This window comes from Botryllus schlosseri, chromosome 16 (genome assembly GCF_051294905.1).
Source record: "Botryllus schlosseri isolate E-star chromosome 16, Bs_hap1, whole genome shotgun sequence".
NCBI classification, from domain to species: Eukaryota; Metazoa; Chordata; class Ascidiacea; order Stolidobranchia; family Styelidae; genus Botryllus; species Botryllus schlosseri.
In genome coordinates this window covers 19,442,120-19,470,059 of record NC_137251.1, presented here as the reverse complement: position 1 = coordinate 19,470,059, position 27,940 = coordinate 19,442,120, and the positions used below count along the sequence as shown (strand labels likewise).

Here is a 27,940-nt window from a genome sequence, read left to right as displayed (position 1 = left end):
AAAAATATGGCAACCCTGGTTTCGCCTAGCTATATTTTCCAAATGTTTAACAACGAATACCCTTGGCGCGAATAAGAAAAGTAAATAAAGGTATTGCGAAATATATACGTACATTCGCTTGGCAGTGATTCTTGCTAGTCCCACGCAACGAATCAGTTTCTTTACATTTGGTCATGGAGCTAGAAATATCCGAACATCCGTAAAATGCAAAGGCATAGCGAGCTTCAACAAATTATCCCTACCTGCTCCTGTGACGACGTAAGAACAATTTGTCTGCTAATCTGGAGAGCTTGGTTCGTTTTTCGGAATCGAGAGATTTGCTACGTCGCACCCTGAAACAGATACATGAATTATATATACGACATATCACTGCAAATACGTGGGTGAAAATAGGTGCATTTACCAGATTTACATCATAGCGCCCACCGAGTTTGTGACAACAAAATGAATACATTGAGCTAAAAACTGAAAAATACACTGAACCAAAAATAGTACATTGAGCATAAGCTATCTGTTCCCCTTTATTATTCGAAATTCCATGTATATGGCGTCATATTTAGTGATGCGATTGTAGATATACGATGTTCTTCGGAATTCTCTACTAGTTGATGACCATTAGCCCTGACGAGTGTCAACCGAAAATATTCCGCTTTATCGCAATTGTATGATAAAGATCCAAGTGTTCGTAGGTCTTTGATGCAACCCCCGCATTTCAATTCCTAGACATTTCACACCAAGCTTCCGTATTTTAGCTCCAATGTACAGAATAGATATTTTATATGGTAAGTTCTTCGAATCTCCGTCTCTTTCGCGATTACTGTAGCAATTTTACCTCGAATTTCTTTTCGATTCTTGCTTAGTGGTTTGCTCCGAATAGTTTGGCAATGTAACGCTCATGTTTGAAGGCAATGAATTGGCAGTGCAGTGGGTAGGATCACCACTAAAATCAGCGTGATAACGATGTAGCCGCATATCTTCAAGATTCCTGGTTACCTTTAGGCAAGACAAAATTAACATTAAGCAAAAGAATTACAATACACCAAATTTAATATATTTCATTACTCCCACCTCCCATTGTGACAATAGTTTCTGTGATTTTTGTGAAGTTAACTGCACTCAAATTATTTTGAATCAGTCTGGTCGTACCTTGATGTACCTCATTTTCGTTCTTTAAAAAAATCAATATCCCATTCATGATAGCAGGGAGATGGCTATGAGAAGGTTATTTTATATCATGAGTTTAGTCATTGAAAAAATTTGGGGAAATAACCCAATACAGAATGGACGCATGTATGCAGTTTTCGACCTTGGATGTAATTGAAATGGATACGCTAATTCGAAGTGTATAACAATTCGGCAGTACATTGCAGTATACCTGTGTGATTCATGCGCGATTTTATATCAGAATAATATCGCATTTCCTTGTTTTGATGGACTTAAACAAATTTATTAATTATGCAGAATAGGAAATTATATCGAGTTTATCATCGATATCAAACCTCGCAATATATTGCATGTGGTGTGCAGAGATTAGTAGATATTATCTACCTGCTCTCAAAGTCACACTCCCTACTAATGCAGGGGGTGAATTATGATTTCATTGACCATCAACCCACAATTATTCGCGGAATCAGCACAAACTATATTTAACATGGTGATTCCCACAATTCGAACACATGGTTCCTGGTCGACATCTATAACTATATTTAGGAAATTCAACCAATGCATACAAGTCCTGCCGTAACTAGATATAACGGACTTCGGTATCGTCAGTTGTTTTGTAGCGATTTTGATCTTTGCATTGGCAATTTTTCAAGAATATCCGCACAATTTAGAGTACAGTACAGAGTACAGAGAGAAAGGAGGAATACTTTGTGGAAACAAAAATATCAATACCTCAGCTAAACAATTTTGACAGTAGTTGGACTCCTTTGGACAGTCGCAGTTCGCAGAATCATTTCTATTCCGCTCCAGTCTTCCGGAATAAGTCGTTTTGGTGACCAAGTGATACCCAGGACCTGCCAATTAAAAATGAAAATGCGAAATGGTAAAATGTAAAATATGTAAAGAGACGGAAAGGTACCTGGTAATAGCGTTTCAAGTTACAGTTAACAAACGATTCGAAACCTCAAGGGGTTCCACGCAAAATATAGCACCAGTGTGTGGCTGGTACGACGCTAATATGACTTTTAAAATCAACATATAATTAGGATTATTGCCATTGTTGAAGCTTGCAAGTTTAGCACAAATCAAAGTCATTCCGATTTCAAGAAACACTCAGGTGGCTTAGCGCCACCTCTGATGCTTTCACGCCCCCCTCCTCCCAAGGGAGAACCACTGCTTTAAAATCAACGTCATCTATCGTAATAGTCTCTCAAGTGGTAGATTACACATCAACGTCAGTTTCCTCGTAAGTTCGCAACCAACTAATAACTGATAATCCTAAGTATTGAATTACAAATGAGCGAAGAGATATTGGAGATGGAATCGGCATGTCAAAACTATGGGGTTTCGAGTTGGGGATGGAAGGGGTTTCGATCTCTAAAATCAACCCCCTGGATGAGTCACTTTTAGTAATAATGAGTGGTGACTAGGAGTTAGCAGTAGCTGCAAGAACATCACACAGCAGATCTCCGGTATCACGATCAACGCCAAACGACGACACGTTCTGCTAGTTGTTCTACAACTAGTTTTTTAAATGCGCAACTGCAACGAGAACTAGAACTCCTCACGTTTCAAAATCCGCTACTAGAACTAGAACAACACAGACCACCAATAGTTAGTTGACCTTCAACTTACTGGATTGGTAGTTTATAATGTACAAGTCTGCCACCAGTAATGATTTCTATATAAATCATACCGTCTGACCTGTGCAAAATACCTTTCGCTTTCTGATTAACGTCCCGAGCGTTTCGTGGAGCAGCTGTCCGTGACACGAACTTTCGCCGGACGCGTTCCTGGCTAATTGATTGGCGATAGTGGACTGAGTCGCTACGTCGCCGACAGATGATATATGGCGTATCGCGGTACATATCGCGTGTTCCAATGACATGGGATTCTCTTGCTCCAGAGGACGGGCGGCTATTCTTGTGACATCACCTGATCGAAGTAAGGCGTGTGTTACGGGTGAAAATACTCAATCAACACAGATCTACACGTTGCAGAAACTGTACTGCTTGCTTTGTATTTATATTCCTTGATTGCATTTAAATAAGGATCCACATGGATCCACATGATTTTATGTTGGAATATTCGTGGTATTATGTAATAGGGTGTTCACTGTTCATAAACATAAAATTGAAAGTTACATATTCAAATTTACTATTCGACCTCGTGTTGTGGGTACGATATAGTTGGGGTCATCAGAGTCTTCCGAGTCCCGTGAGGGGAATGCTAGGGTAGCGAGTATAATAAATTGAGAAAATATATCGTGCAGTGATATGTGCAAAAACACGCGGATGATGTGATATGTGAATAGATGGATAAACGTATGTGGTAGATGACTTGAAGTAATATGACGATGTGCATTGTGCATGCATATACGCCTAACGTGGTCAATAGCGATATCAGCGGGATAGTTATTTTGCAATATTAGTAACAAGCGTGGATAACGTAAGTAGTATATAGTTTGGGCTCGACGTGCCAAAACACGATTTATAAAGAACAAACAAACATTATCAAGATAAAAGATAGTGTAAGAATTAGCACATTCTCATTTTTGCAGCAATACTTTTATGACCCTGTGTGCGGCAATCAAAAAGGGGGAATAATTAACGCTAGAGAGAAAAAGAACAAAGAATCTCGATTGATCTTTGCACTCTGGCCAGACATGAAACTTATTGATTAGTAATTCTACTTGTACTTTTCCACTCGCCTCCTGATTTAATCTGTCTCGCTCGACCTCTGGACAAGGACACGAAACTAGAGCTGACTTCGGTCGTACGCGACGGGGCTTGGTAATAGTTGCCTGCCGACAAATCGCCCTGACCTATCGTTTTGTGGTCCAATTTCGTGACGGGGCTTTAGGAATAATTGCCCGTCAAACTGGTTGACTTGTCGTTTCGCGGTTGACTCGATTTCATGTACGGGGGGGTCATAGGAATAATTACCGGTCGTGACGTGAATAAAGTTTTCTCCTGATCGGTGAGATCCTGGTGCGTGTTTTAGGTGTCTATACGTTAGGCTGTGCATAGTGACGCTTGTAGTCTGTTCCATACTGTCGTACTTGCTCTTGCTTTGTTGTCGACTTAAATAGTAAGGAGAAATGATCTGTTCTGGTTATAAATATGTGTATTATTTTGAGTCATATCGAGAACCAGAAAGAATGTCGTGTATTAGAAATAGGTATTAGGCGCCCCCGACATAGATTAACTTAAATAAAGTAACATTTAGAATATAATAAGTAATTAGAGAAATAGCTGATTCTCAATTTTGCTCGCATCAACGTGTTAACCCCCGGTATTACGTACCTAGTAGTCGGTGCAAGCAGCAAATGTCGCTGTTCCATACCTATACCGCGTTCTAGCGTCTTAGGACAGACAGTCCGATCCGAACAATGTATTTATGATGGGTTCATTTTACTGCGTCACGTCCGGTCAAGCGTAATCATACCAGTGCCTATAAATGATATGTAATTTACCGCGGGATATTAATTTTGTATGCTGTATATGATATACAACTTGAATCGATCAGTTGTCGAACTGATGCTTTACCCGTCTGTACGATATATATCGATCACGAGCTCACCACGCACTTGTCGTTCGAGAGCGACTCATTTCGCTATAGACAATCAGTTGTGTTCGCGTGTACCGTAACATATCCTCAACACTTGTTATGCCAACGCCTCCACGCGTATTTACAATATCATACTAAGGAACTATTGCTTCGGCAGCCACGCACTGTCGCTCGAAGTCAACAAATTTCGCTGCAGACAGTCAGTTGTATTCGCGTATGTGTCGTAAATATATCCTCAACACATGTTATGCCAATACCTCCAAGCATATTTGCGGCATCATAATACGGGTATATTGATTCGGGGGATTGTTACCGTCAGAGAATTGCTGTGTCATACCTTTTAGCCTCGCATTTCTCGTTCGAACTCGGTAACTGCGAGTGCGATGTCAGATTCAATTGTACAGTGACGAATCGGGGTAGCTCGCTTCATCGGGGATCAGTGGACTGTCTTATTTGTCTGAAACGCGCTCGGTGGTGCAATAATGGGGATGAATTGTGACAGATCATATGTGATGCGATCTATAGCCTCCTTTCGGTGAGGATGAGTGGGAGATTTCGAAATCGGAATCCACTGCGACTATAGGATTGCAAAATCAAAGTCCAAAAAATCCGACTGACACGTAAATTCCTGGTTTCTCCGTATATTAGGCTGGGTAAAATGTAACATAAATCCGACTCTCACTTGGACGCATCCAGTCCGGGTTTAACCAAAACTGATGAAATCTGCGCCGGGTCCGGAAACGAATCGTGACCACCCCGTCCAGACAAAACAGTTCCGTTGTAAGGGGAGTGTCGTTGTACATTAATTTGCATACAGCGAAACTTTGTATCGACTCATTGTCGGACTTCTGTTTGTCTGTACAGGTGTTATTAGTGTAATTAGATTTGGTACCACAAGGAGCATATTGGCAAAATCACACAACGATAACAACTTTACCCGCCAACAACTCACATGGGATACATCAGAGGTCTCAAACACGCGCCCCGCGTTTTAGCCACGAGGACGCCATTATTTTCGAAACACTAACAAGGTGGTTATTTTGTGTATCTGACGATGAAATTACACTAAATCACATCGAACATAGTAGGATCCTAAATAAAATAAGAAACTTTCATTCCGCGACCTCAATAGTTACGTTTCACCTAGCTATATTACGGTTATTTTTGTAAGAAACAAGTCAAAAAGTAATATATTATCGTAAAACTCACCAAGTCTCCTTTCAGCTTCAGAAATTAAGGTGACAGCTCAGTCTGACCATTAGGCATTCGTTAGGCTATTGTGACTCATTCAACACTCACTTTGTTTGGTAACAGCGATGGTGGGCGTCTTACCTTACATGGGGTGTTTTACCCCACTCTACCCTAATATAGAGCCTATCAAGTACAAGAAAAATTCTATCCAAATAGTTATAAATCCGATGATTCTTTTCGTGCCAGGTCTAAATTGATACAAGAGTAAATCAAATTTTGACGATGTGTGTTTACTTTCAGCCTGCGGGATCGGCTCGCTTTCAATAGGACAATAAACTCCTGCCAAATAAGGCCTACTTAGAAAGACTCGGAATACTCCTATAAATGCTGCCCGCCTGTTTGACAAAACTCGCGTTTTCTGGTTGACAGCAATGCGATCCATTTGATGTCCCCATCGACCCTCCTATTTTGATGGGATTACCATACGGCCTCATTCAAGGGAGCATATGTCCTCCTTTTCCCAGATATGTCAGCCCATTCGGCCAAATGTACTCTCTTTCTGTCAATTTGTCCTCCTTGTTAGCTTAACATATCCAAAAAAACACCACTAGTAACGCAAAATGTGGGCCTAGATTACAAAAGTCGGGTATTTACGTGGCCAAATCGGAAAAATGACGCTATGATGGTATTGTGCAGGCTATTACGTGGATACGGGGCCTGTGTAAACAGGTTTATGTGAATAGTAAAAGCGCGCCAAACTATCGTTACATGAAAAAGATCGAGCACATTCGACCATGTCGGGGTATACTTACCCTAGTACAGCCAAATGCTCCCATGTCGTAGCGGGAATAACCGGGGAGCATGGTAAATAATTCTCACAAGAAGTACTTTATAACGGTGTGAAATCTACGTCGTTCGTTACGCGACGAGAATGAAGCAAGGCGCCACTGCAATCACTCTCTACACAACGTGCTAAGCACTGTAGGGGATACGCAACTACCGATTCTGGTCCGAGGAGCGAGATATATGTAACGATTTACGACACATGCTAAATTTCCTTTCAAATGAAGTACAAAATGTGGCTTTTGAAGTACTCAAGTAGAAGTAGTTTTAAATAATAGTTGGTATCGTAAAATTACTTTCTAGTTTCATTATAAAGAGTAGGTTCCCATAGAACTGTCGAACCCAAGCACTTCAATATCCTATACCCAGCCCACCGACTGCAGAAGCTGCCCATCCCCGATGTAACATGTAAATGGTGCAATAGCGACAGCTAACGGTTGTCAATCATCCATAAAAAAAAAAAACTAGCCAGTAATACAGCCCTCAAGGATAACCTAGGAATATCTATGCGAGTCGACTCGATTGGCCCATGCGGCAAGTTTAGACACGAAAGCATTTTTAGGTGTGATATAATCCCAGTATTTGTACTGTATTTTTCCAAGCACACATACCACAATCGAAAACGTAGTTCGCCCGTCTGACTCCCAACATTTGCCTCGAACAAAAGTGTCGGGTATATGGGACCATGGATCTACGCCAAGTCTGTCCACCACTTTTGAGTAGATATTTGGAAAGACCGGCTCGTGATCACCTCCATACAAGGCATAATAGTTCTGCGTGCAGCGAAACTTTGCAGCGACCTATTGGCGGGCTGTGCATGTGTTGTTAGTGCAATCGTGTTTAGCACAACAAGAACGTAGTCATTTGAGGGTGAATAAAATCTTACCCCACAACGATACCAACTTTACCCCCTCAACGACTCCAGCGGTATGCATTTATGTGAATTTCATATTAATATGAAAAGCTGATCGACCACAAGATACTGTTACGTGCCATCTTTTTTGATAGAGTTGTTAGTATTGTAACAGGATGATCGGGGAGCTATGACCTTTTACCCCCAGGTCTAAAAGGGTAGGAGAATTAGTTAGTGATACACCCGTCGGACGGGGTGGTATTCGACAAAATCACTCTGTTTTTACTACGGAAACGATGATCACACTGACGGGCTCTCATCACTTGTCGTACGAATGCTTGTAATTTCGGTTTGATGTGCGCAAATCAGCTGTGATCATTCGAGTGTGACGCGATCGAGGTCAGTCCTATCAGGTGTTTGAGAAAACTCGTATTTTCAGTAAGGTTGACGGCAATGCGATATATTTGATGTCCCATTGATCCTCATACTAATAGGGGGATTGTCATACGTCCTCCTTCTCCAGGAAAATATCCTCGCACAAATGTACTCCTTTTTGTGGATTTATCTTCCGTTTTAGCTTAAAATACCCAAAAAAGACCATGAATAACGCGAAATGAGGACCTGCGAGATACGGGTAGGGTCTATCTTACTGTTTTCGCATAATCCTGTTATTCAAATGTAGGATTTTGGTGTAGGTCTGATTGATAACTCTATAAAAGTGAGGTAAACTCAGTACAAAACTACTTTCTGCTTTTTAAAGTCAAACGTGTAAAGAATATGTAATTTCACCTGAAACGGTTGAGGAGTAAGTTAAAACGACTTGGGTATATAGCACAAGTACCTAGTACTCGAATTAGTAGCGTCTTTTGACACCATTACTCAACCAAGTCCACAACACACAAACCGAGGAAATAATATACAGATATGGAAATAACCCCCGATATTTTCCGCTGACCCGTGTCAGTACAACTCAACATTCAAGCCCATCTGGCTGCGGCTTGCAATTTGAAAGAGTTTGAAAAACCGGGGGTGGCACCTAAAAACGTGGTATTGTTTTGTACGTTACGATTCTTTCTAGCCAGTTCGTCAGCTGCTAAATTAGTGCGTGTTGCATATGATACTTTAGATAATTCGGCGAACGTTGCGAGTCTGCAGAATTCACAGCGGTGATAACTCGACGCAATGAATACGTGTTTCTATCCTAGCGGATCAAAGTGTCTCTCCATCCTCGTTATACCAAAGCACTTTTGTAAACACGGCGTATTAAAACGTAGCCATCTTAAAATCAACCAAAACCAATGTTCCATAGCGAATCTGATGTTATCGATGATAAAAGTTATGGCCACCTCGGCTATGTCTAGCTCTATGGTACAACATGTCGAATTTTGTTTGCCAATCCCCGTCGGTTCAGTACAAGGCACGTGATCTCAATAAAAACGAACGCGCAACCGAAACAGGTGAACTTTGTGTGGTGTGTATTTTTGATAACACCGATATGACAAACTTTAATCTCTCTGCTGACAATAAAGTTGCTTATAATTAATCAAGCAACCCGGGGAGCAACAACTCGTAAACACGAATCGAATGGTCACGCCAACATCCCCGGGTATTCGATAGAACCGCTAATACCGCGGTAACCCAACTTCTGTAATCGTACATGTACGAAGCATTTGAATAGTGTTGCTCTGTGGCTCTTGGACTTCCAAGGACACTACGAACGTAAGTCAATCTCACTGTTTGGAGTGCTAATGTCGCACCGTCGCAATAATGATCACTCGCTTATGTGTAGAAAGCGGAAATTGACGCCTGGGTTATTTGTACGACCTCATAGCTTTGGTAAACTTACTAAAGCGGAAAGTCTCTGACAAGTTAGACATTGATTGATGTTCGTTCTCTTGCTAGCGATGATAATCGTTGGTACATGCTTTAAATTTTTTGTTATAATCGGGTGTGGTCACAAATAGGCAGGGAACAACTTTGATGCGTTCAACACAATACGCATGTAACACATCTTATTCCGGGCCGTAACCTATCGTTTTCCCCCACCTTCTATATGATAAACGTCGCCTTTACTCAGGGGTGTGCCGATGACCTAAGGAACCACAGGCTCTAACGTGTCATTTCGTTACTATTTCAACGTCACATGACAGCGTAGGTAGGCGTTGGGGTATGGTGCCCATCAATACAGTGTTGAACGCGATCCATAAGGACACCCACTTCGTGCTATACGTTTAAATAAATATTTTTACTCGTTACTACCACCTGGTGCGGGGTAGTGAGGTTGGTACAAAATTGAAACAGCCAATATAAACTAGGGGCTTATTATTATTAATTATTAAACATCGTGTCCAGCTGCTTATAGAACGAAGGTTTTCTGCACCACAAACCAGTTCATTACACCTAATAACACAAGGGAAATTGTGTGTAAAGTACCATCCCATAACACATACTCAAAATCAACTAGTGATTTTCAAATGGATGTTATTGTGCTTTGCAATGGTTGTTAGCGGACATGGGGTGATAATTTCATCAATATAATCGATTGCGATTACTGTTGTCACGGGACTATAACTACGGTTACATAAAAATCTTGAAGTAGTCGAAACGTAATTACTAGCGTGCTATTGTTTTACTCATTTTCCCCGTCATATGGCACCGACTATAAGCATTGATACAATACAGAGTATTGAACGTGATCCTTATAAGCATTGATACAATGTAGCATTGACCGCGATCCGTGAGGACCCCTGCTGTGTGCTATTATGTCTAAAATTTATCACTCGTGACCACCACCGTGTGCGAGTTATCAATAAACCACAGAAACGCCACTAAGCATATGAGGAGGTAAATCCCCTACTCTGCCTAGTTTCAAATAGTAACGCAATTACTGACGTTTCGTTAAACAGAGTTTGAACGCTGCTGCTTAGCGGGTGGTAGGCCTATGTACAGCGGACATTTAGTTGAAATTTTACACTCATTAAATAAATTCATGACAATTTCAAAGCATTAAAATCAACCGGTGCTAAAACAAATCATACAGTAAATTATACATAAATTATATCTCAAGTTTCGTGTCCTTGTCAAGAGGTCAAGCGTGGCGACTCACGCAGATAGCTAGTTTATTCTTTTTCGCTACGACATCTCCCCTTTTGATTGCCGTACAACGGGTTATAAAAGTATTGCTACAAAACTGGGAATCAGCTATGTCTTTAATTATCTATCATATTGATAATATTGGTTTATTTAAGTTAAATCTTTGTTTGGACGTCTAATGCACATAGACGGGGCTTAGACGTAGTTATATAAGTGTGTATTAAACGTCCAAACAAAGATTTAACTTAAATAAACCAATATTATCAATATGATAGATAATTAAAGACATAGCTGATTCCCAGTTTTGTAGCAATACTTTTATAACCCGTTGTACGGCAATCAAAAGGGGAGATGTCGTAGCGAAAAAGAATAAACTAGCTATCTGCGTGAGTCGCCACGCTTGACCTCTTGACAAGGACACGAAACTTGAGATATAATTTATGTATAATTTACTGTATGATTTGTTTTAGCACCGGTTGATTTTAATGCTTTGAAATTGTCATGAATTTATTTAATGAGTGTAAAATTTCAACTAAATGTCCGCTGTACATAGGCCTACCACCCTCTAAGCAGCAGCGTTCAAACTCTGTTTAACGAAACGTCAGTAATTGCGTTACTATTTGAAACTAGGCAGAGTAGGGGATTTACCTCCTCATATGCTTAGTGGCGTTTCTGTGGTTTATTGATAACTCGCACACGGTGGTGGTCACGAGTGATAAATTTTAGACATAATAGCACACAGCAGGGGTCCTCACGGATCGCGGTCAATGCTACATTGTATCAATGCTTATAAGGATCACGTTCAATACTCTGTATTGTATCAATGCTTATAGTCGGTGCCATATGACGGGGAAAATGAGTAAAACAATAGCACGCTAGTAATTACGTTTCGACTACTTCAAGATTTTTATGTAACCGTAGTTATAGTCCCGTGACAACAGTAATCGCAATCGATTATATTGATGAAATTATCACCCCATGTCCGCTAACAACCATTGCAAAGCACAATAACATCCATTTGAAAATCACTAGTTGATTTTGAGTATGTGTTATGGGATGGTACTTTACACACAATTTCCCTTGTGTTATTAGGTGTAATGAACTGGTTTGTGGTGCAGAAAACCTTCGTTCTATAAGCAGCTGGACACGATGTTTAATAATTAATAATAATAAGCCCCTAGTTTATATTGGCTGTTTCAATTTTGTACCAACCTCACTACCCCGCACCAGGTGGTAGTAACGAGTAAAAATATTTATTTAAACGTATAGCACGAAGTGGGTGTCCTTATGGATCGCGTTCAACACTGTATTGATGGGCACCATACCCCAACGCCTACCTACGCTGTCATGTGACGTTGAAATAGTAACGAAATGACACGTTAGAGCCTGTGGTTCCTTAGGTCATCGGCACACCCCTGAGTAAAGGCGACGTTTATCATATAGAAGGTGGGGGAAAACGATAGGTTACGGCCCGGAATAAGATGTGTTACATGCGTATTGTGTTGAACGCATCAAAGTTGTTCCCTGCCTATTTGTGACCACACCCGATTATAACAAAAAATTTAAAGCATGTACCAACGATTATCATCGCTAGCAAGAGAACGAACATCAATCAATGTCTAACTTGTCAGAGACTTTCCGCTTTAGTAAGTTTACCAAAGCTATGAGGTCGTACAAATAACCCAGGCGTCAATTTCCGCTTTCTACACATAAGCGAGTGATCATTATTGCGACGGTGCGACATTAGCACTCCAAACAGTGAGATTGACTTACGTTCGTAGTGTCCTTGGAAGTCCAAGAGCCACAGAGCAACACTATTCAAATGCTTCGTACATGTACGATTACAGAAGTTGGGTTACCGCGGTATTAGCGGTTCTATCGAATACCCGGGGATGTTGGCGTGACCATTCGATTCGTGTTTACGAGTTGTTGCTCCCCGGGTTGCTTGATTAATTATAAGCAACTTTATTGTCAGCAGAGAGATTAAAGTTTGTCATATCGGTGTTATCAAAAATACACACCACACAAAGTTCACCTGTTTCGGTTGCGCGTTCGTTTTTATTGAGATCACGTGCCTTGTACTGAACCGACGGGGATTGGCAAACAAAATTCGACATGTTGTACCATAGAGCTAGACATAGCCGAGGTGGCCATAACTTTTATCATCGATAACATCAGATTCGCTATGGAACATTGGTTTTGGTTGATTTTAAGATGGCTACGTTTTAATACGCCGTGTTTACAAAAGTGCTTTGGTATAACGAGGATGGAGAGACACTTTGATCCGCTAGGATAGAAACACGTATTCATTGCGTCGAGTTATCACCGCTGTGAATTCTGCAGACTCGCAACGTTCGCCGAATTATCTAAAGTATCATATGCAACACGCACTAATTTAGCAGCTGACGAACTGGCTAGAAAGAATCGTAACGTACAAAACAATACCACGTTTTTAGGTGCCACCCCCGGTTTTTCAAACTCTTTCAAATTGCAAGCCGCAGCCAGATGGGCTTGAATGTTGAGTTGTACTGACACGGGTCAGCGGAAAATATCGGGGGTTATTTCCATATCTGTATATTATTTCCTCGGTTTGTGTGTTGTGGACTTGGTTGAGTAATGGTGTCAAAAGACGCTACTAATTCGAGTACTAGGTACTTGTGCTATATACCCAAGTCGTTTTAACTTACTCCTCAACCGTTTCAGGTGAAATTACATATTCTTTACACGTTTGACTTTAAAAAGCAGAAAGTAGTTTTGTACTGAGTTTACCTCACTTTTATAGAGTTATCAATCAGACCTACACCAAAATCCTACATTTGAATAACAGGATTATGCGAAAACAGTAAGATAGACCCTACCCGTATCTCGCAGGTCCTCATTTCGCGTTATTCATGGTCTTTTTTGGGTATTTTAAGCTAAAACGGAAGATAAATCCACAAAAAGGAGTACATTTGTGCGAGGATATTTTCCTGGAGAAGGAGGACGTATGACAATCCCCCTATTAGTATGAGGATCAATGGGACATCAAATATATCGCATTGCCGTCAACCTTACTGAAAATACGAGTTTTCTCAAACACCTGATAGGACTGACCTCGATCGCGTCACACTCGAATGATCACAGCTGATTTGCGCACATCAAACCGAAATTACAAGCATTCGTACGACAAGTGATGAGAGCCCGTCAGTGTGATCATCGTTTCCGTAGTAAAAACAGAGTGATTTTGTCGAATACCACCCCGTCCGACGGGTGTATCACTAACTAATTCTCCTACCCTTTTAGACCTGGGGGTAAAAGGTCATAGCTCCCCGATCATCCTGTTACAATACTAACAACTCTATCAAAAAAGATGGCACGTAACAGTATCTTGTGGTCGATCAGCTTTTCATATTAATATGAAATTCACATAAATGCATACCGCTGGAGTCGTTGAGGGGGTAAAGTTGGTATCGTTGTGGGGTAAGATTTTATTCACCCTCAAATGACTACGTTCTTGTTGTGCTAAACACGATTGCACTAACAACACATGCACAGCCCGCCAATAGGTCGCTGCAAAGTTTCGCTGCACGCAGAACTATTATGCCTTGTATGGAGGTGATCACGAGCCGGTCTTTCCAAATATCTACTCAAAAGTGGTGGACAGACTTGGCGTAGATCCATGGTCCCATATACCCGACACTTTTGTTCGAGGCAAATGTTGGGAGTCAGACGGGCGAACTACGTTTTCGATTGTGGTATGTGTGCTTGGAAAAATACAGTACAAATACTGGGATTATATCACACCTAAAAATGCTTTCGTGTCTAAACTTGCCGCATGGGCCAATCGAGTCGACTCGCATAGATATTCCTAGGTTATCCTTGAGGGCTGTATTACTGGCTAGTTTTTTTTTTTTATGGATGATTGACAACCGTTAGCTGTCGCTATTGCACCATTTACATGTTACATCGGGGATGGGCAGCTTCTGCAGTCGGTGGGCTGGGTATAGGATATTGAAGTGCTTGGGTTCGACAGTTCTATGGGAACCTACTCTTTATAATGAAACTAGAAAGTAATTTTACGATACCAACTATTATTTAAAACTACTTCTACTTGAGTACTTCAAAAGCCACATTTTGTACTTCATTTGAAAGGAAATTTAGCATGTGTCGTAAATCGTTACATATATCTCGCTCCTCGGACCAGAATCGGTAGTTGCGTATCCCCTACAGTGCTTAGCACGTTGTGTAGAGAGTGATTGCAGTGGCGCCTTGCTTCATTCTCGTCGCGTAACGAACGACGTAGATTTCACACCGTTATAAAGTACTTCTTGTGAGAATTATTTACCATGCTCCCCGGTTATTCCCGCTACGACATGGGAGCATTTGGCTGTACTAGGGTAAGTATACCCCGACATGGTCGAATGTGCTCGATCTTTTTCATGTAACGATAGTTTGGCGCGCTTTTACTATTCACATAAACCTGTTTACACAGGCCCCGTATCCACGTAATAGCCTGCACAATACCATCATAGCGTCATTTTTCCGATTTGGCCACGTAAATACCCGACTTTTGTAATCTAGGCCCACATTTTGCGTTACTAGTGGTGTTTTTTTGGATATGTTAAGCTAACAAGGAGGACAAATTGACAGAAAGAGAGTACATTTGGCCGAATGGGCTGACATATCTGGGAAAAGGAGGACATATGCTCCCTTGAATGAGGCCGTATGGTAATCCCATCAAAATAGGAGGGTCGATGGGGACATCAAATGGATCGCATTGCTGTCAACCAGAAAACGCGAGTTTTGTCAAACAGGCGGGCAGCATTTATAGGAGTATTCCGAGTCTTTCTAAGTAGGCCTTATTTGGCAGGAGTTTATTGTCCTATTGAAAGCGAGCCGATCCCGCAGGCTGAAAGTAAACACACATCGTCAAAATTTGATTTACTCTTGTATCAATTTAGACCTGGCACGAAAAGAATCATCGGATTTATAACTATTTGGATAGAATTTTTCTTGTACTTGATAGGCTCTATATTAGGGTAGAGTGGGGTAAAACACCCCATGTAAGGTAAGACGCCCACCATCGCTGTTACCAAACAAAGTGAGTGTTGAATGAGTCACAATAGCCTAACGAATGCCTAATGGTCAGACTGAGCTGTCACCTTAATTTCTGAAGCTGAAAGGAGACTTGGTGAGTTTTACGATAATATATTACTTTTTGACTTGTTTCTTACAAAAATAACCGTAATATAGCTAGGTGAAACGTAACTATTGAGGTCGCGGAATGAAAGTTTCTTATTTTATTTAGGATCCTACTATGTTCGATGTGATTTAGTGTAATTTCATCGTCAGATACACAAAATAACCACCTTGTTAGTGTTTCGAAAATAATGGCGTCCTCGTGGCTAAAACGCGGGGCGCGTGTTTGAGACCTCTGATGTATCCCATGTGAGTTGTTGGCGGGTAAAGTTGTTATCGTTGTGTGATTTTGCCAATATGCTCCTTGTGGTACCAAATCTAATTACACTAATAACACCTGTACAGACAAACAGAAGTCCGACAATGAGTCGATACAAAGTTTCGCTGTATGCAAATTAATGTACAACGACACTCCCCTTACAACGGAACTGTTTTGTCTGGACGGGGTGGTCACGATTCGTTTCCGGACCCGGCGCAGATTTCATCAGTTTTGGTTAAACCCGGACTGGATGCGTCCAAGTGAGAGTCGGATTTATGTTACATTTTACCCAGCCTAATATACGGAGAAACCAGGAATTTACGTGTCAGTCGGATTTTTTGGACTTTGATTTTGCAATCCTATAGTCGCAGTGGATTCCGATTTCGAAATCTCCCACTCATCCTCACCGAAAGGAGGCTATAGATCGCATCACATATGATCTGTCACAATTCATCCCCATTATTGCACCACCGAGCGCGTTTCAGACAAATAAGACAGTCCACTGATCCCCGATGAAGCGAGCTACCCCGATTCGTCACTGTACAATTGAATCTGACATCGCACTCGCAGTTACCGAGTTCGAACGAGAAATGCGAGGCTAAAAGGTATGACACAGCAATTCTCTGACGGTAACAATCCCCCGAATCAATATACCCGTATTATGATGCCGCAAATATGCTTGGAGGTATTGGCATAACATGTGTTGAGGATATATTTACGACACATACGCGAATACAACTGACTGTCTGCAGCGAAATTTGTTGACTTCGAGCGACAGTGCGTGGCTGCCGAAGCAATAGTTCCTTAGTATGATATTGTAAATACGCGTGGAGGCGTTGGCATAACAAGTGTTGAGGATATGTTACGGTACACGCGAACACAACTGATTGTCTATAGCGAAATGAGTCGCTCTCGAACGACAAGTGCGTGGTGAGCTCGTGATCGATATATATCGTACAGACGGGTAAAGCATCAGTTCGACAACTGATCGATTCAAGTTGTATATCATATACAGCATACAAAATTAATATCCCGCGGTAAATTACATATCATTTATAGGCACTGGTATGATTACGCTTGACCGGACGTGACGCAGTAAAATGAACCCATCATAAATACATTGTTCGGATCGGACTGTCTGTCCTAAGACGCTAGAACGCGGTATAGGTATGGAACAGCGACATTTGCTGCTTGCACCGACTACTAGGTACGTAATACCGGGGGTTAACACGTTGATGCGAGCAAAATTGAGAATCAGCTATTTCTCTAATTACTTATTATATTCTAAATGTTACTTTATTTAAGTTAATCTATGTCGGGGGCGCCTAATACCTATTTCTAATACACGACATTCTTTCTGGTTCTCGATATGACTCAAAATAATACACATATTTATAACCAGAACAGATCATTTCTCCTTACTATTTAAGTCGACAACAAAGCAAGAGCAAGTACGACAGTATGGAACAGACTACAAGCGTCACTATGCACAGCCTAACGTATAGACACCTAAAACACGCACCAGGATCTCACCGATCAGGAGAAAACTTTATTCACGTCACGACCGGTAATTATTCCTATGACCCCCCCGTACATGAAATCGAGTCAACCGCGAAACGACAAGTCAACCAGTTTGACGGGCAATTATTCCTAAAGCCCCGTCACGAAATTGGACCACAAAACGATAGGTCAGGGCGATTTGTCGGCAGGCAACTATTACCAAGCCCCGTCGCGTACGACCGAAGTCAGCTCTAGTTTCGTGTCCTTGTCCAGAGGTCGAGCGAGACAGATTAAATCAGGAGGCGAGTGGAAAAGTACAAGTAGAATTACTAATCAATAAGTTTCATGTCTGGCCAGAGTACAAAGATCAATCGAGATTCTTTGTTCTTTTTCTCTCTAGCGTTAATTATTCCCCCTTTTTGATTGCCGCACACAGGGTCATAAAAGTATTGCTGCAAAAATGAGAATGTGCTAATTCTTACACTATCTTTTATCTTGATAATGTTTGTTTGTTCTTTATAAATCGTGTTTTGGCACGTCGAGCCCAAACTATATACTACTAACGTAGTTCTAACACATTGATATTAATATATGGTGATGGATTTAGTATTTCAATGCTAAACAACGCCTTCATATTTATATGAGGAAGGTCCACCACCACCACCATGTCGGTCGACCTTAGGTTCTTGGATGCATTCTGGTTATGACTCTGTCCCATGCAATCAATGGTTTTGGTCCTTCCTTTTGTTCACTATATTTATGAATAGATTGATTCAAATGCTGCTTGTCGAGTTCACTATGTTGAGAGTTACTAACTTCGGTTAGATAGTAATGCAATCTGCCCCGTCTAGCCGACTGTATGTAGCGTATCGTTCCATCTATGTCAATAAACACTACAATTTCAAGTGCCGCAAATATATTCAAGAACGTATAATCATGGGTATATTGAGATGCTGTGGCGCGGAGAATACCGGCAGATAAGGCGGGATAACATCAAGTATGTACTATGTTCTAAGAATATGATAGCACATGCAATCGACCTAGCGTACAGCATACTTATTATTGCAGTACAGAAGTACAATAGTAATCGCATAAATTTTAAGAATTGGTCTGTCAAGATTCAGGAATAGAGTTCTTGACTTCGCGATAAATCGGTGAGGATTTGGCTATCAGCAAGATATGAATAACAAATTGTAAACGTTTAACTCAGCTATTTGCTTGACAAGTGAAAATGGCGTTCGTTTTACGGAGAAATAAACCAAGTTGATGTAGGTCAGTGGTGGGTTAAGTTAAGGGGTCAAGGGGACTAGAATTATAAATGGAATTAAGGCTCGCCAAAGCGAAATCTGCTTGTGAGCACACAGCAGTTAATTTCTACTCTGCGAAAGTTACAAGCAGCTATCGGATTCAAATTACTTTTCAACCCGTTTCATCTGAAATGTCATATTTTCCAGCCGGTTCTGTAACAAAAATCCGTCGACGGTAGCGAGTAATGTTAACAGCTTCGCCGATCTCATAGCATTTCGTGTGATGATGCTACAGAATAGCCTGAACCCGACCATAGGTCACAACTCGCAATCAATCATTCATTCGAAGTTAAGAGAGAGAGTGAAATCGCAAGCCCTATCGTTAACCCAGAATCAAAAGCCATAGAACTCGGATGTGATCGTTTCACCGTCAGTCGACGGACAAGAATGCTAAAAGCAAACAAAACAACGGCTTTTGAACTATATGTCGTAAAACAGTGCTTCTACTATCAACTGTGGGAAATGTTCGAGTGGCGGCGAAGTACACTCCCTTCGTCATTATTTTTCTTGAAAAATAAACAGTTGGTGCTGGAGGACCATTCAAATGTAACAGGAACATTTCAAGGAGTTTTACGATGTATGTGGGATAGTTGGATAATGATATAAATTCAGCCTTCACATTTAAGGAAAGTAAGACACTAAGATGGACATCAGCATATCATAAAAGGTAACAATACATCCCATATCTCTCATCCAACACGGCCAAAAGGTCATTTATTTTAAGCCACAAATAATTAGTTGTATTTTCCATCGATGTTCATTGTTCAAGGACGACTAATTTAAAAAGAAATTAACATATAAAATAACGGAATTTACATATTTATTGTCCGAAAATACAGCGCGAAAGGAGAGGTGAGAGACAGACTGGCCAAGCCTCACCTGCCATAGCGCAATGCATCATAAACGTACGCTGACAGCGCAGAGAAACAATGACAACGTGACGCACAGACCGACATACTGTTAGCTAAGAATCCGATAATGGCAGGGCAGTGATACAATGCGACATCGACGGTAAACCGACGGTGTAGTCAATTAAGTAGTATCAATCGATTAGTTGCGACGGCCAACATGCACGTTATGCATGCACGTTATGTATTTTCAGTCCATACTGATACCTTCAATTGTGTATGTGTATTATAGTACCTTATTGTGTAGCCTGCGTGTGAATAGTGGTAATGTGATAGGTAACAAGTGATGATCTACCATTTTGGGTACCGGTATATAAATTTGTAAATCTGACTCAGGGTCAGCACCTCACCAACCATGAACCACATCGCACGTCACCACAGCTTATGGTATTGCATGGGATAGTAACTCAAGCCTTCGAGTCGCACGTCTTCGCACAATTTTGCACCCGTGAATATGCCATCTACAAGTTGTTTGATGTATAGCTCTTTCTGTTGGTGCTAATGATTCGATTCGATGATTGAGTTGTTTCAGTTGCCGGCTGAGTCAGATAGTCGTACATTGCAAAATTGAATTGTACACTCACCGTTTTAGAAATAGTGTCTCGAGGGCTCGGGGTGATTGAATAACAGTATTTACAACACAGTCCATGCACAAGACGCAGTGAAGAAGTGGTTAGCAACCTAATTAATGATTCGCTATAAATCCCATTAGATCGCTCCTTGCGACCGTTTGCTTCTTTCGTACCGTTACGCCATAAGGAAAAAGTGAATAATTGGTATATCTGTTCTGAAATGGTAGTCCTCTGAATAAACATATCCATACATTGTCGCTGCATATATGCACTCAATTAATTCGTGACATCTCGATTCTCAAGATATAAAAGCTTCCTTACGTATATTATATCTTCAGATCATGAATATGATCTCATATCAGAACTGCCCAGTAGACAAATATTACCAACAGATTCGTTACAGGGGATCGGGGAAATGAAATTATTCTAAACCTAAATAATTACTGTTCTAAATTTAACAAAGATAAATACAAATATGATATCTGATATGCGATGTATGTCAAGATTCAAATCGCGAAGTTTAAATCGTACAGTCCTTATGTGTAACCTCAGTAGAACACAATCTTAGCGACGCTGCAGAATACTATCAATCCTTCCGATATTTTAGCTGTTGTAATGAACCGACTTAGCTCGCTGTAAAATGTATAATTCGTCACATGGGAATTGGTTTTCATGTAAATTGATTTTTAGCTGAGTCGGCTGCAATTTATCTTAGCGCGAATGTCGTATTGTAAGCTCGTCTCGGCTATGAATGAAAGACGAAAATACGAATCATCATCGCTTGTCTCAATGCCTTACTTTAAATATGTTAAGATGGGTGCGCATTTTATGAAATTTTCGTAAGATGACATCGTCAAAACGTATCCGACAATTGCGACCCCCAATGATACTGAGAGTAGTTCGACTGAGACTCAGAATCTTTTATGGTGGTGACCAAATTTCCGCCTTTAACATATTCCACGGCCCATCTCCTAATTTGTCTAGCTGATCTCTGCAAAAGGTCCAGCACTTTCACGCAGACCTACTCGCGACCTATTTGGGAGGCTCATACTATAAAGATAAATAAATGAAAAGGCCACTGCTGCTACCATTTCGGATTATGAAGGAACGGCAAAATAGTCGAATCATTCATTGTATTGGTCTAAAATGCATGATAAAACCTGTGAGGCGAAATCATAATGTTCAAATTAACAGATGAATTACGCTTAATGCGAGACAAGAATTTCAGTATTCATGTTCATGGTTTTGTTTCCGGTTACAAAAAAATATTGTTTTGCAAACCGGGGATCGAACCTCGGTCAAAGCCAGGAATTCTTACCCCTAGACTATCTGGGTCATCGAAGGTATGTTTACGAAGTTGGGGTTGAATAGTCGAATCTGTAATTGTATTGGTATTAAATTCACATTACATATCATACATTATCTTCCAATTTAGATATCAATTCTCTTTAACGCGAGAAATGAATTTATGTATTTATGGTATAACATACCGATACCGAAAAATAGTACTTCCCAGACCGGGAATCGAACCCGGGCCGCCTGGGTGAAAGCCAGGAATCCTGACCCCTAGACCATCTGGGATTACGAGTATTGATTCGATTAGTCGAATGTACAATTGTATTGGTGTAACATTAACTGTGACGTGAAATCAGAATGTTCAGATTTAGACACCAATTAGGCTACTCATAAATGCGGGATAAGAATTTCAGCAGCCGTGGTGTTGCGTCACGATTCCCGGAATCCTGACGCCTAGAACAGCGGTACCGCGACCCACCTCTAAATTTGATGATGTTATTACTAAAAACAAATAGGTCATCTCTTTTGGTCCGACGGTCTCACGCCCTATTTGGCAAATTCATTGCTAAAAACATTACATGAAAAGGACACCGCCTTCGCGACCCCCATCAATAAGCAAACGCGGGTTATAGACCTGCGGAGACACAACCGGCGTAAGGAAACTACAACGTAATATCCCCTGTGCTTTAAGAAGCATCTATTTTACGTATTATTGTAAGCCGTATCTGAACTAAATCTGGGCCAACCAACTAGCTTTCCTAAAACCCGATAAGTTTGCTATCTATTCTTTAGGTGAGACTATCTGCCGCGATGTATTTTGCAGCACTGCAGTTGAAATCAATACTAACTAATAAGCCCTGGCATCTAGAACTGATCTATAGATGAGTTATCTTGGATCTACCAGCGCGCGGCCCTAATATTTGGCTACGCAAGGAATATGCTTGATAATTATTGTATTCTAGTATACGACGAACTTACAAAAGCCCAAAACGAAAGTGGGCCGTGAACGATCACGAATCATAATAAGATTATCGAGCCGATGTAAATGACCATAGACCTCGAAACACAATGATCAGTCAGTATTCACTAAACTAAAAATATATTACACCGAGCTGACCGAAGTTCACACAAGTCTGGATGTACTTGTACATGTACGTACATGGAACTGATAGTAACTAATTGAACAAGAAGATGTAATCATATATACATTTCTCACCAACGAATTCAATATCATATCCGTCGGGGGGCCTCAATAGTCGACGAGTCCAAGCCTTTCGTACTTTCTGCAATTGCTCGGATGTACCTTGTAAGAGTAGCGTTGGGGGGTCTTGCAAAAATCCGCCAAACCTACAGAAGAAGCATTGCATACAGATAAAATATTATTAAACCAGTTAGCATCGATGTCGTTCGGTACGAAATGAGTGGCGATAACCCGTGAGTAAGTCATGCATAAGGAACGCAAGCCCAAATTCGCTTCTCCATACACAGGCCGTGTTATTTTTGGCATATGCCAAAACTGCCAAAAATAACTTATTTTTGGCATTTTTCTATTTTTAATTTTGGCAGTTTTGGCATCGTCCTCTAAATAGATAGTTTCAGCCTCGAATTAGTCACAAAAACGCTTTATTTGGGCTAGTTTGTCAAAAGACACCATAAAATGTGCAGCATCCACGTATAATCAGTGCCAACAAACAATAAGAAGAAAAAACCTAACGATTTCATAGGTTAATAATATCAAACGAAACCACAAAATGTGCAGTATCCATCGGACTCGGTGCCAATAAGCAAAAAAAAAGCCTAACAAACACGCTCAATAGCTAATTGTTACAGCTGTTGGAAAGACTTAAATCGTTTGCACTGTAACAGTGCTTCCAAACTCAGGTCAGCTAAGTTTCTCCTAAATTCATTTCTCGCCCAGCGAATCTGGGAAATATCGGCTTCAACAGTAGCCGTTGAGGGAAAGAATGTTGCCAGTCATCCACAAAAGGTTTTCCGAGCTTCAAAATCTTTGGAGGGCCGAACCGGCTTCCATGCATCATGAAAAGAGATCACTTCGCCAGTGCCATCGATCTCATCGCGGAAAGAATTTTCTTCCTGATCCTTTTCCAGGAGTTTCCTATGTTGTCTCTCAACACATTCCATTTAGTAGCCCGACTATCATTTCTCCTTCAGTCTACCGATATATTTTCGGAGGACTTTTGTCACTTCAGGTGGCTTTAATATTACAAACTCGCATGGAAGAGTCCTGGGAAGATTATCTTGTTTAAGAACATTGACGCAACAAGACTGTCTTGTAAAACGAGACTATGCAGCTCAGAAATAGCCAGACAGTTTGTTGCGTTACAATGTTCAACTCGATCACAATGCAAAAATCGTGGTTGATTTTAGGGGTTCCAGCTCCATGAGCAGAATATAATTTATATTTTAATAATCAGTACTGCGGCAGCTTCTCATTGATGCCCGTTTTATCAAATTTAGTGCTCGACAAGCCGGTCAAAAATGGTCGTAAAATTGCCTTTGGACAAATGGAAAGTATGACGTAAACCAAATGCAGTCAGCCGTTCAATCACGCCGTGCCCACACCATTTAGGACACCATGCTTTCACCCCTAATGGGTGGGCTGGACCCAGATTAAGAAACCTGCCTGTCACAAACGCTCTTCTCGCTTGTAACGCGGTCCTGTTAACACAACACCACGAACGAAATACACTATTTGGCAGGCCGCGTTATTTTGGCATATGCCAAAAATTGCTTATTTTTGGCATTTTCAAATTTTTATTTTTGGCAGTTTTGGCATCTGGCTCCTGAAATGCCAAAAATAACACGGCCTGTCCATACATGAAATGAAACGCGGAATAGACTTCATTTGCTCGCTTTTACACTTTTCTACTTCCAAATTTTTGAATAGTATATTCAATTGTATATTGAAGTTCTGTACCTCCAAAAAGCTCTTCCAAATTTTGGTCTAGTAGAACGAGATGTACGATAACATGTCGGTTGCCGAGAATACATAGGTGTATTGAATTAATAATAATAGTATTTATCCCGCATCATGATGGAAGAGAACTTATTGGGACCAACTTTCGTGGCAAGTTATATTCTTAATTGATGTGAGCATTCAAGTAATGGTGAGCAATGATGGTAGCTGGTGGCTCGTATCACCATTCCTTTGTGCGATTCTCAAGAGGCTACATTAATGCTGTAATATACAGACGCAGAGACGATTATCAAACCTTCGTTTTTCTATAAAGCAACTGGTTAAGCAGATGGCCATTAGGCATGAGAAGGAGGATGTCTTTCACCACCCTCCTCTCGTGTGGAATGATGGAATGCGCATTTGAAACCGGGAAGTACATAATTGAATAGTGTTGCTTCTACGTGTACTACCAACGCATATTGTACTTTCCTCGGCGTCCGGATAAATAGTTCCGTATTTTCGCATTAGTACATCTGCACAATTTGTAAATTATGTAGGCCTACAATACGATGAAGTATAGTGAGTGGGTCCATGGGGTCCCAGCTACCAGAACTGGATTGATAGAAATACTACCAAAAGCCAAAATCAGCTAACAATCCAGTTTTGGAGTCATAAATACGAAAAATGCCATCAATATCGTCTGTAACTACGCACCATGGGCGATATATATATACGTTAAGTAGTCAGGTTGATCATGTAAATTGTGAAGATGAAGTCATTCAGAGTAACTTGACGGATTTGAAATTGGTGAGATTATGCGGATCTCAACAATTCGAAGGTTCGGGTTCGCAAAAGAATCTTATTGTTAGTGTGAACTTTAAATTCGAACAGAAATTCTATAGTATATTTGCATTTGGGCTTCTTATTAGTAGGGGCAAAATCCAACACGACACCGAAATCAATTCACTTTTACCCACGTAATCACACCATACAGAAACGTGATATCAAGAGAGATTTTGAGAAAGAGAAAAATAGTAGGGATCAGCAAATGAAGGATGTATGCGTCATATGGCACGGTATCTATCTAACCTAAGGAATGCAATGCCTGTCCGTGCAGGGATATCTCTGCTATCCGTGCAGTCGAGGTAATTTTCTCCATCGGTGTGACATGGAACAGTCCGCTAATATACGCTAAACGCGCCAATCTCGAATCACCATATGGGCTCACCGCTCACCGCAGCACATGATGGGAAAGTAGAACGCATACTCAGATGCCTACAAGTTTGTATTTTACAATTACAGCGTCGCACTTTCGGCATATGTACACTTACGTATTAACAACGAACCTGTTTTCAAAGTTGCTACAGGTCCAACGTTTCCGAATATATCATTTGAAATAATAGAACTCAAACAGTTACATATTAATACCACGATCCGTTCAGAGGTACTGACGAGGCTACAAACATCGCATGACGGATATTCTCTTTGACGTACGATGTTAATTTCGCTCAGTCATGACCAATTGATGAAACGCATTACGGAATTAAGCAGCAGTGCCCCAATCAAGAAGTTGCCTACGTCATGGCCCAGATATCAATCGAAAAAAGGGCATATGAATCGAAAACAAGCATATTTGGCAACCAGCATGTTTAAAGCGCACGTCCATGCTATATGCCTAATGACCATCAACTCGCGAGGGAAGACTTCGAACCCGATAATAAGGAAACGTGAGAATTGAATGTTCCATAAAAAACACGCAGGCGATGGTTCCCACAAATTGATGAAACTTCCATTCTACCAAATATGAATACGGGTTTTCCACATTTTCCGCGTTGGCACTTCTTGAAGCACTATCAGAGTTCGTGTAACATCAAGTATCTTCGCAAACATTTATAGGTCATCGGGGCAAGCACAAAGTTAAATAGCGAGACATGAGAGTCCTTGACCTATTGCTTTCATTCGAACGTGGAGTAGTACATGTCACTATAGTGAAGTTTGTCGGATATATGAGATATCAGTAAGTATCAAAACCCGATCCATAAGTATTCGATCATACGGCCTTCATATAGAATTCTGTTTTAATAACATACCTGATGGTTAGAATACTTTTCGACAAGCTTGGGGAAACCTGCGACCTCGCATTTTCTCTGATAAATTTCCGAAATAAAGACTTCCCTCCTTTGTAACTCCCGCTTGATTTCTTATCTTGCTGTAATGTAGGTTTTGGACTAGTCTTCGCGTGTATGCGCTTGTTGAAAGAGATCGCCAACGTCTCTACAGATAACTCCAACGCCGGCACTGCTACAGAACCACGTTTTTCCTCCATCGTGTTAATCGCCCGGTGTTAACAACATAATTATGCAAGCTAGGAATGTTTATGTGCATTCGTCAACAAATTGAAGAGAACGGTTTGAAAGACAGCGATCAGGTGATATCCAAGCAACCATCTTGATGTAGAAAATACTCGTTGTCAGGCGGAGGTGGTCACATTCCAGAAAATGGTCGTAAAATATAGACACGTATGAATTATTCCGAACACGAGAGGGGGAAATGAAATACGATTCCAGTCTATGATTGTGCGTCGAGTTGATTTGCAGTCTATCCGACTTATGAGGTGAATTGGAGATAATTAACTAATGACTGGTTCCCTTACGTTATGCGGAAAAGGATTGGACAACTATAAGATTTGCATCTTTTACGATTTAGAACAGAATTATAATTAGAGCTACCCATTTTTCGAAACTAGATTCGAAATAGAAATACTGCATTCGCATAAATTGATATTGAGTGAAATTCCGAATTACATAAAAAATGTTCATACTCATAAGTATGAGAATGACAAATGTCCGTAAACCAAGCATGTCTATATATACACTGACATTATACGATTGGCCTGTAGCATTTTCAGGGAAGTAAGAAGTAAGATATGAATTAAAATTAGAGCATGGAAATATAGAATTAGATTACCGAGCTGTAATTAGTCAAACTATAAAACTGCAATCATCTTTCTGTAACGTCTGATACTACTACGATAGCCATCGGATCGTTTCATGCCACCAAGGCTAGATCAGCATGTAATCAATCACATGATATGATATCCTCCATCATATGCTGATATGCCTTGAACTCATTCAAGGCATGTTTGTCCCCAACCTCCACAGCCGAAGCAAATGATCGAATAGGTGCGATAGAGGATCTTTTGTAACATTAGGTCATTGCTTCGTTATCGAGTATGCGTAACCAAACAGAGCGCATACACCACACATTCAATGAGTAATGCGTTAACAGA

General features: G+C 40.7%; 1 protein-coding gene and 1 non-coding gene across 9 annotated transcripts in view; both read right to left on the bottom strand.

Annotated features, from left to right (window-relative positions):
• Window positions 1–27,375, bottom strand: part of LOC145458344 (uncharacterized) — a 41,953-nt gene extending 14,578 nt beyond the window's left edge. The window contains exons 1-7 of one of the 8 annotated variants that reach the window (XM_080336683.1): window positions 26,742–27,375; window positions 22,951–23,081; window positions 2,869–3,099; window positions 1,897–2,018; window positions 833–993; window positions 243–332; window positions 113–179 (exon numbers count right to left, since the gene is read on the bottom strand). In XM_080336683.1, coding sequence (XP_080192809.1) covers window positions 113–179; window positions 243–332; window positions 833–993; window positions 1,897–2,018; window positions 2,869–3,099; window positions 22,951–23,081; window positions 26,742–26,977 — 1,038 coding nt within the window. In that variant the 5' untranslated portion in view covers window positions 26,978–27,375. The other 7 variants (XM_080336684.1, XM_080336681.1, XM_080336687.1 and 4 more) reach the window with 7 other exon arrangements.
• Window positions 21,948–22,019, bottom strand: Trnae-uuc (transfer RNA glutamic acid (anticodon UUC)). The gene has a single exon. It is a non-coding gene; the product is annotated as a tRNA-Glu (tRNA).
• Window positions 27,376–27,940: the final 565 nt, after the last annotated feature.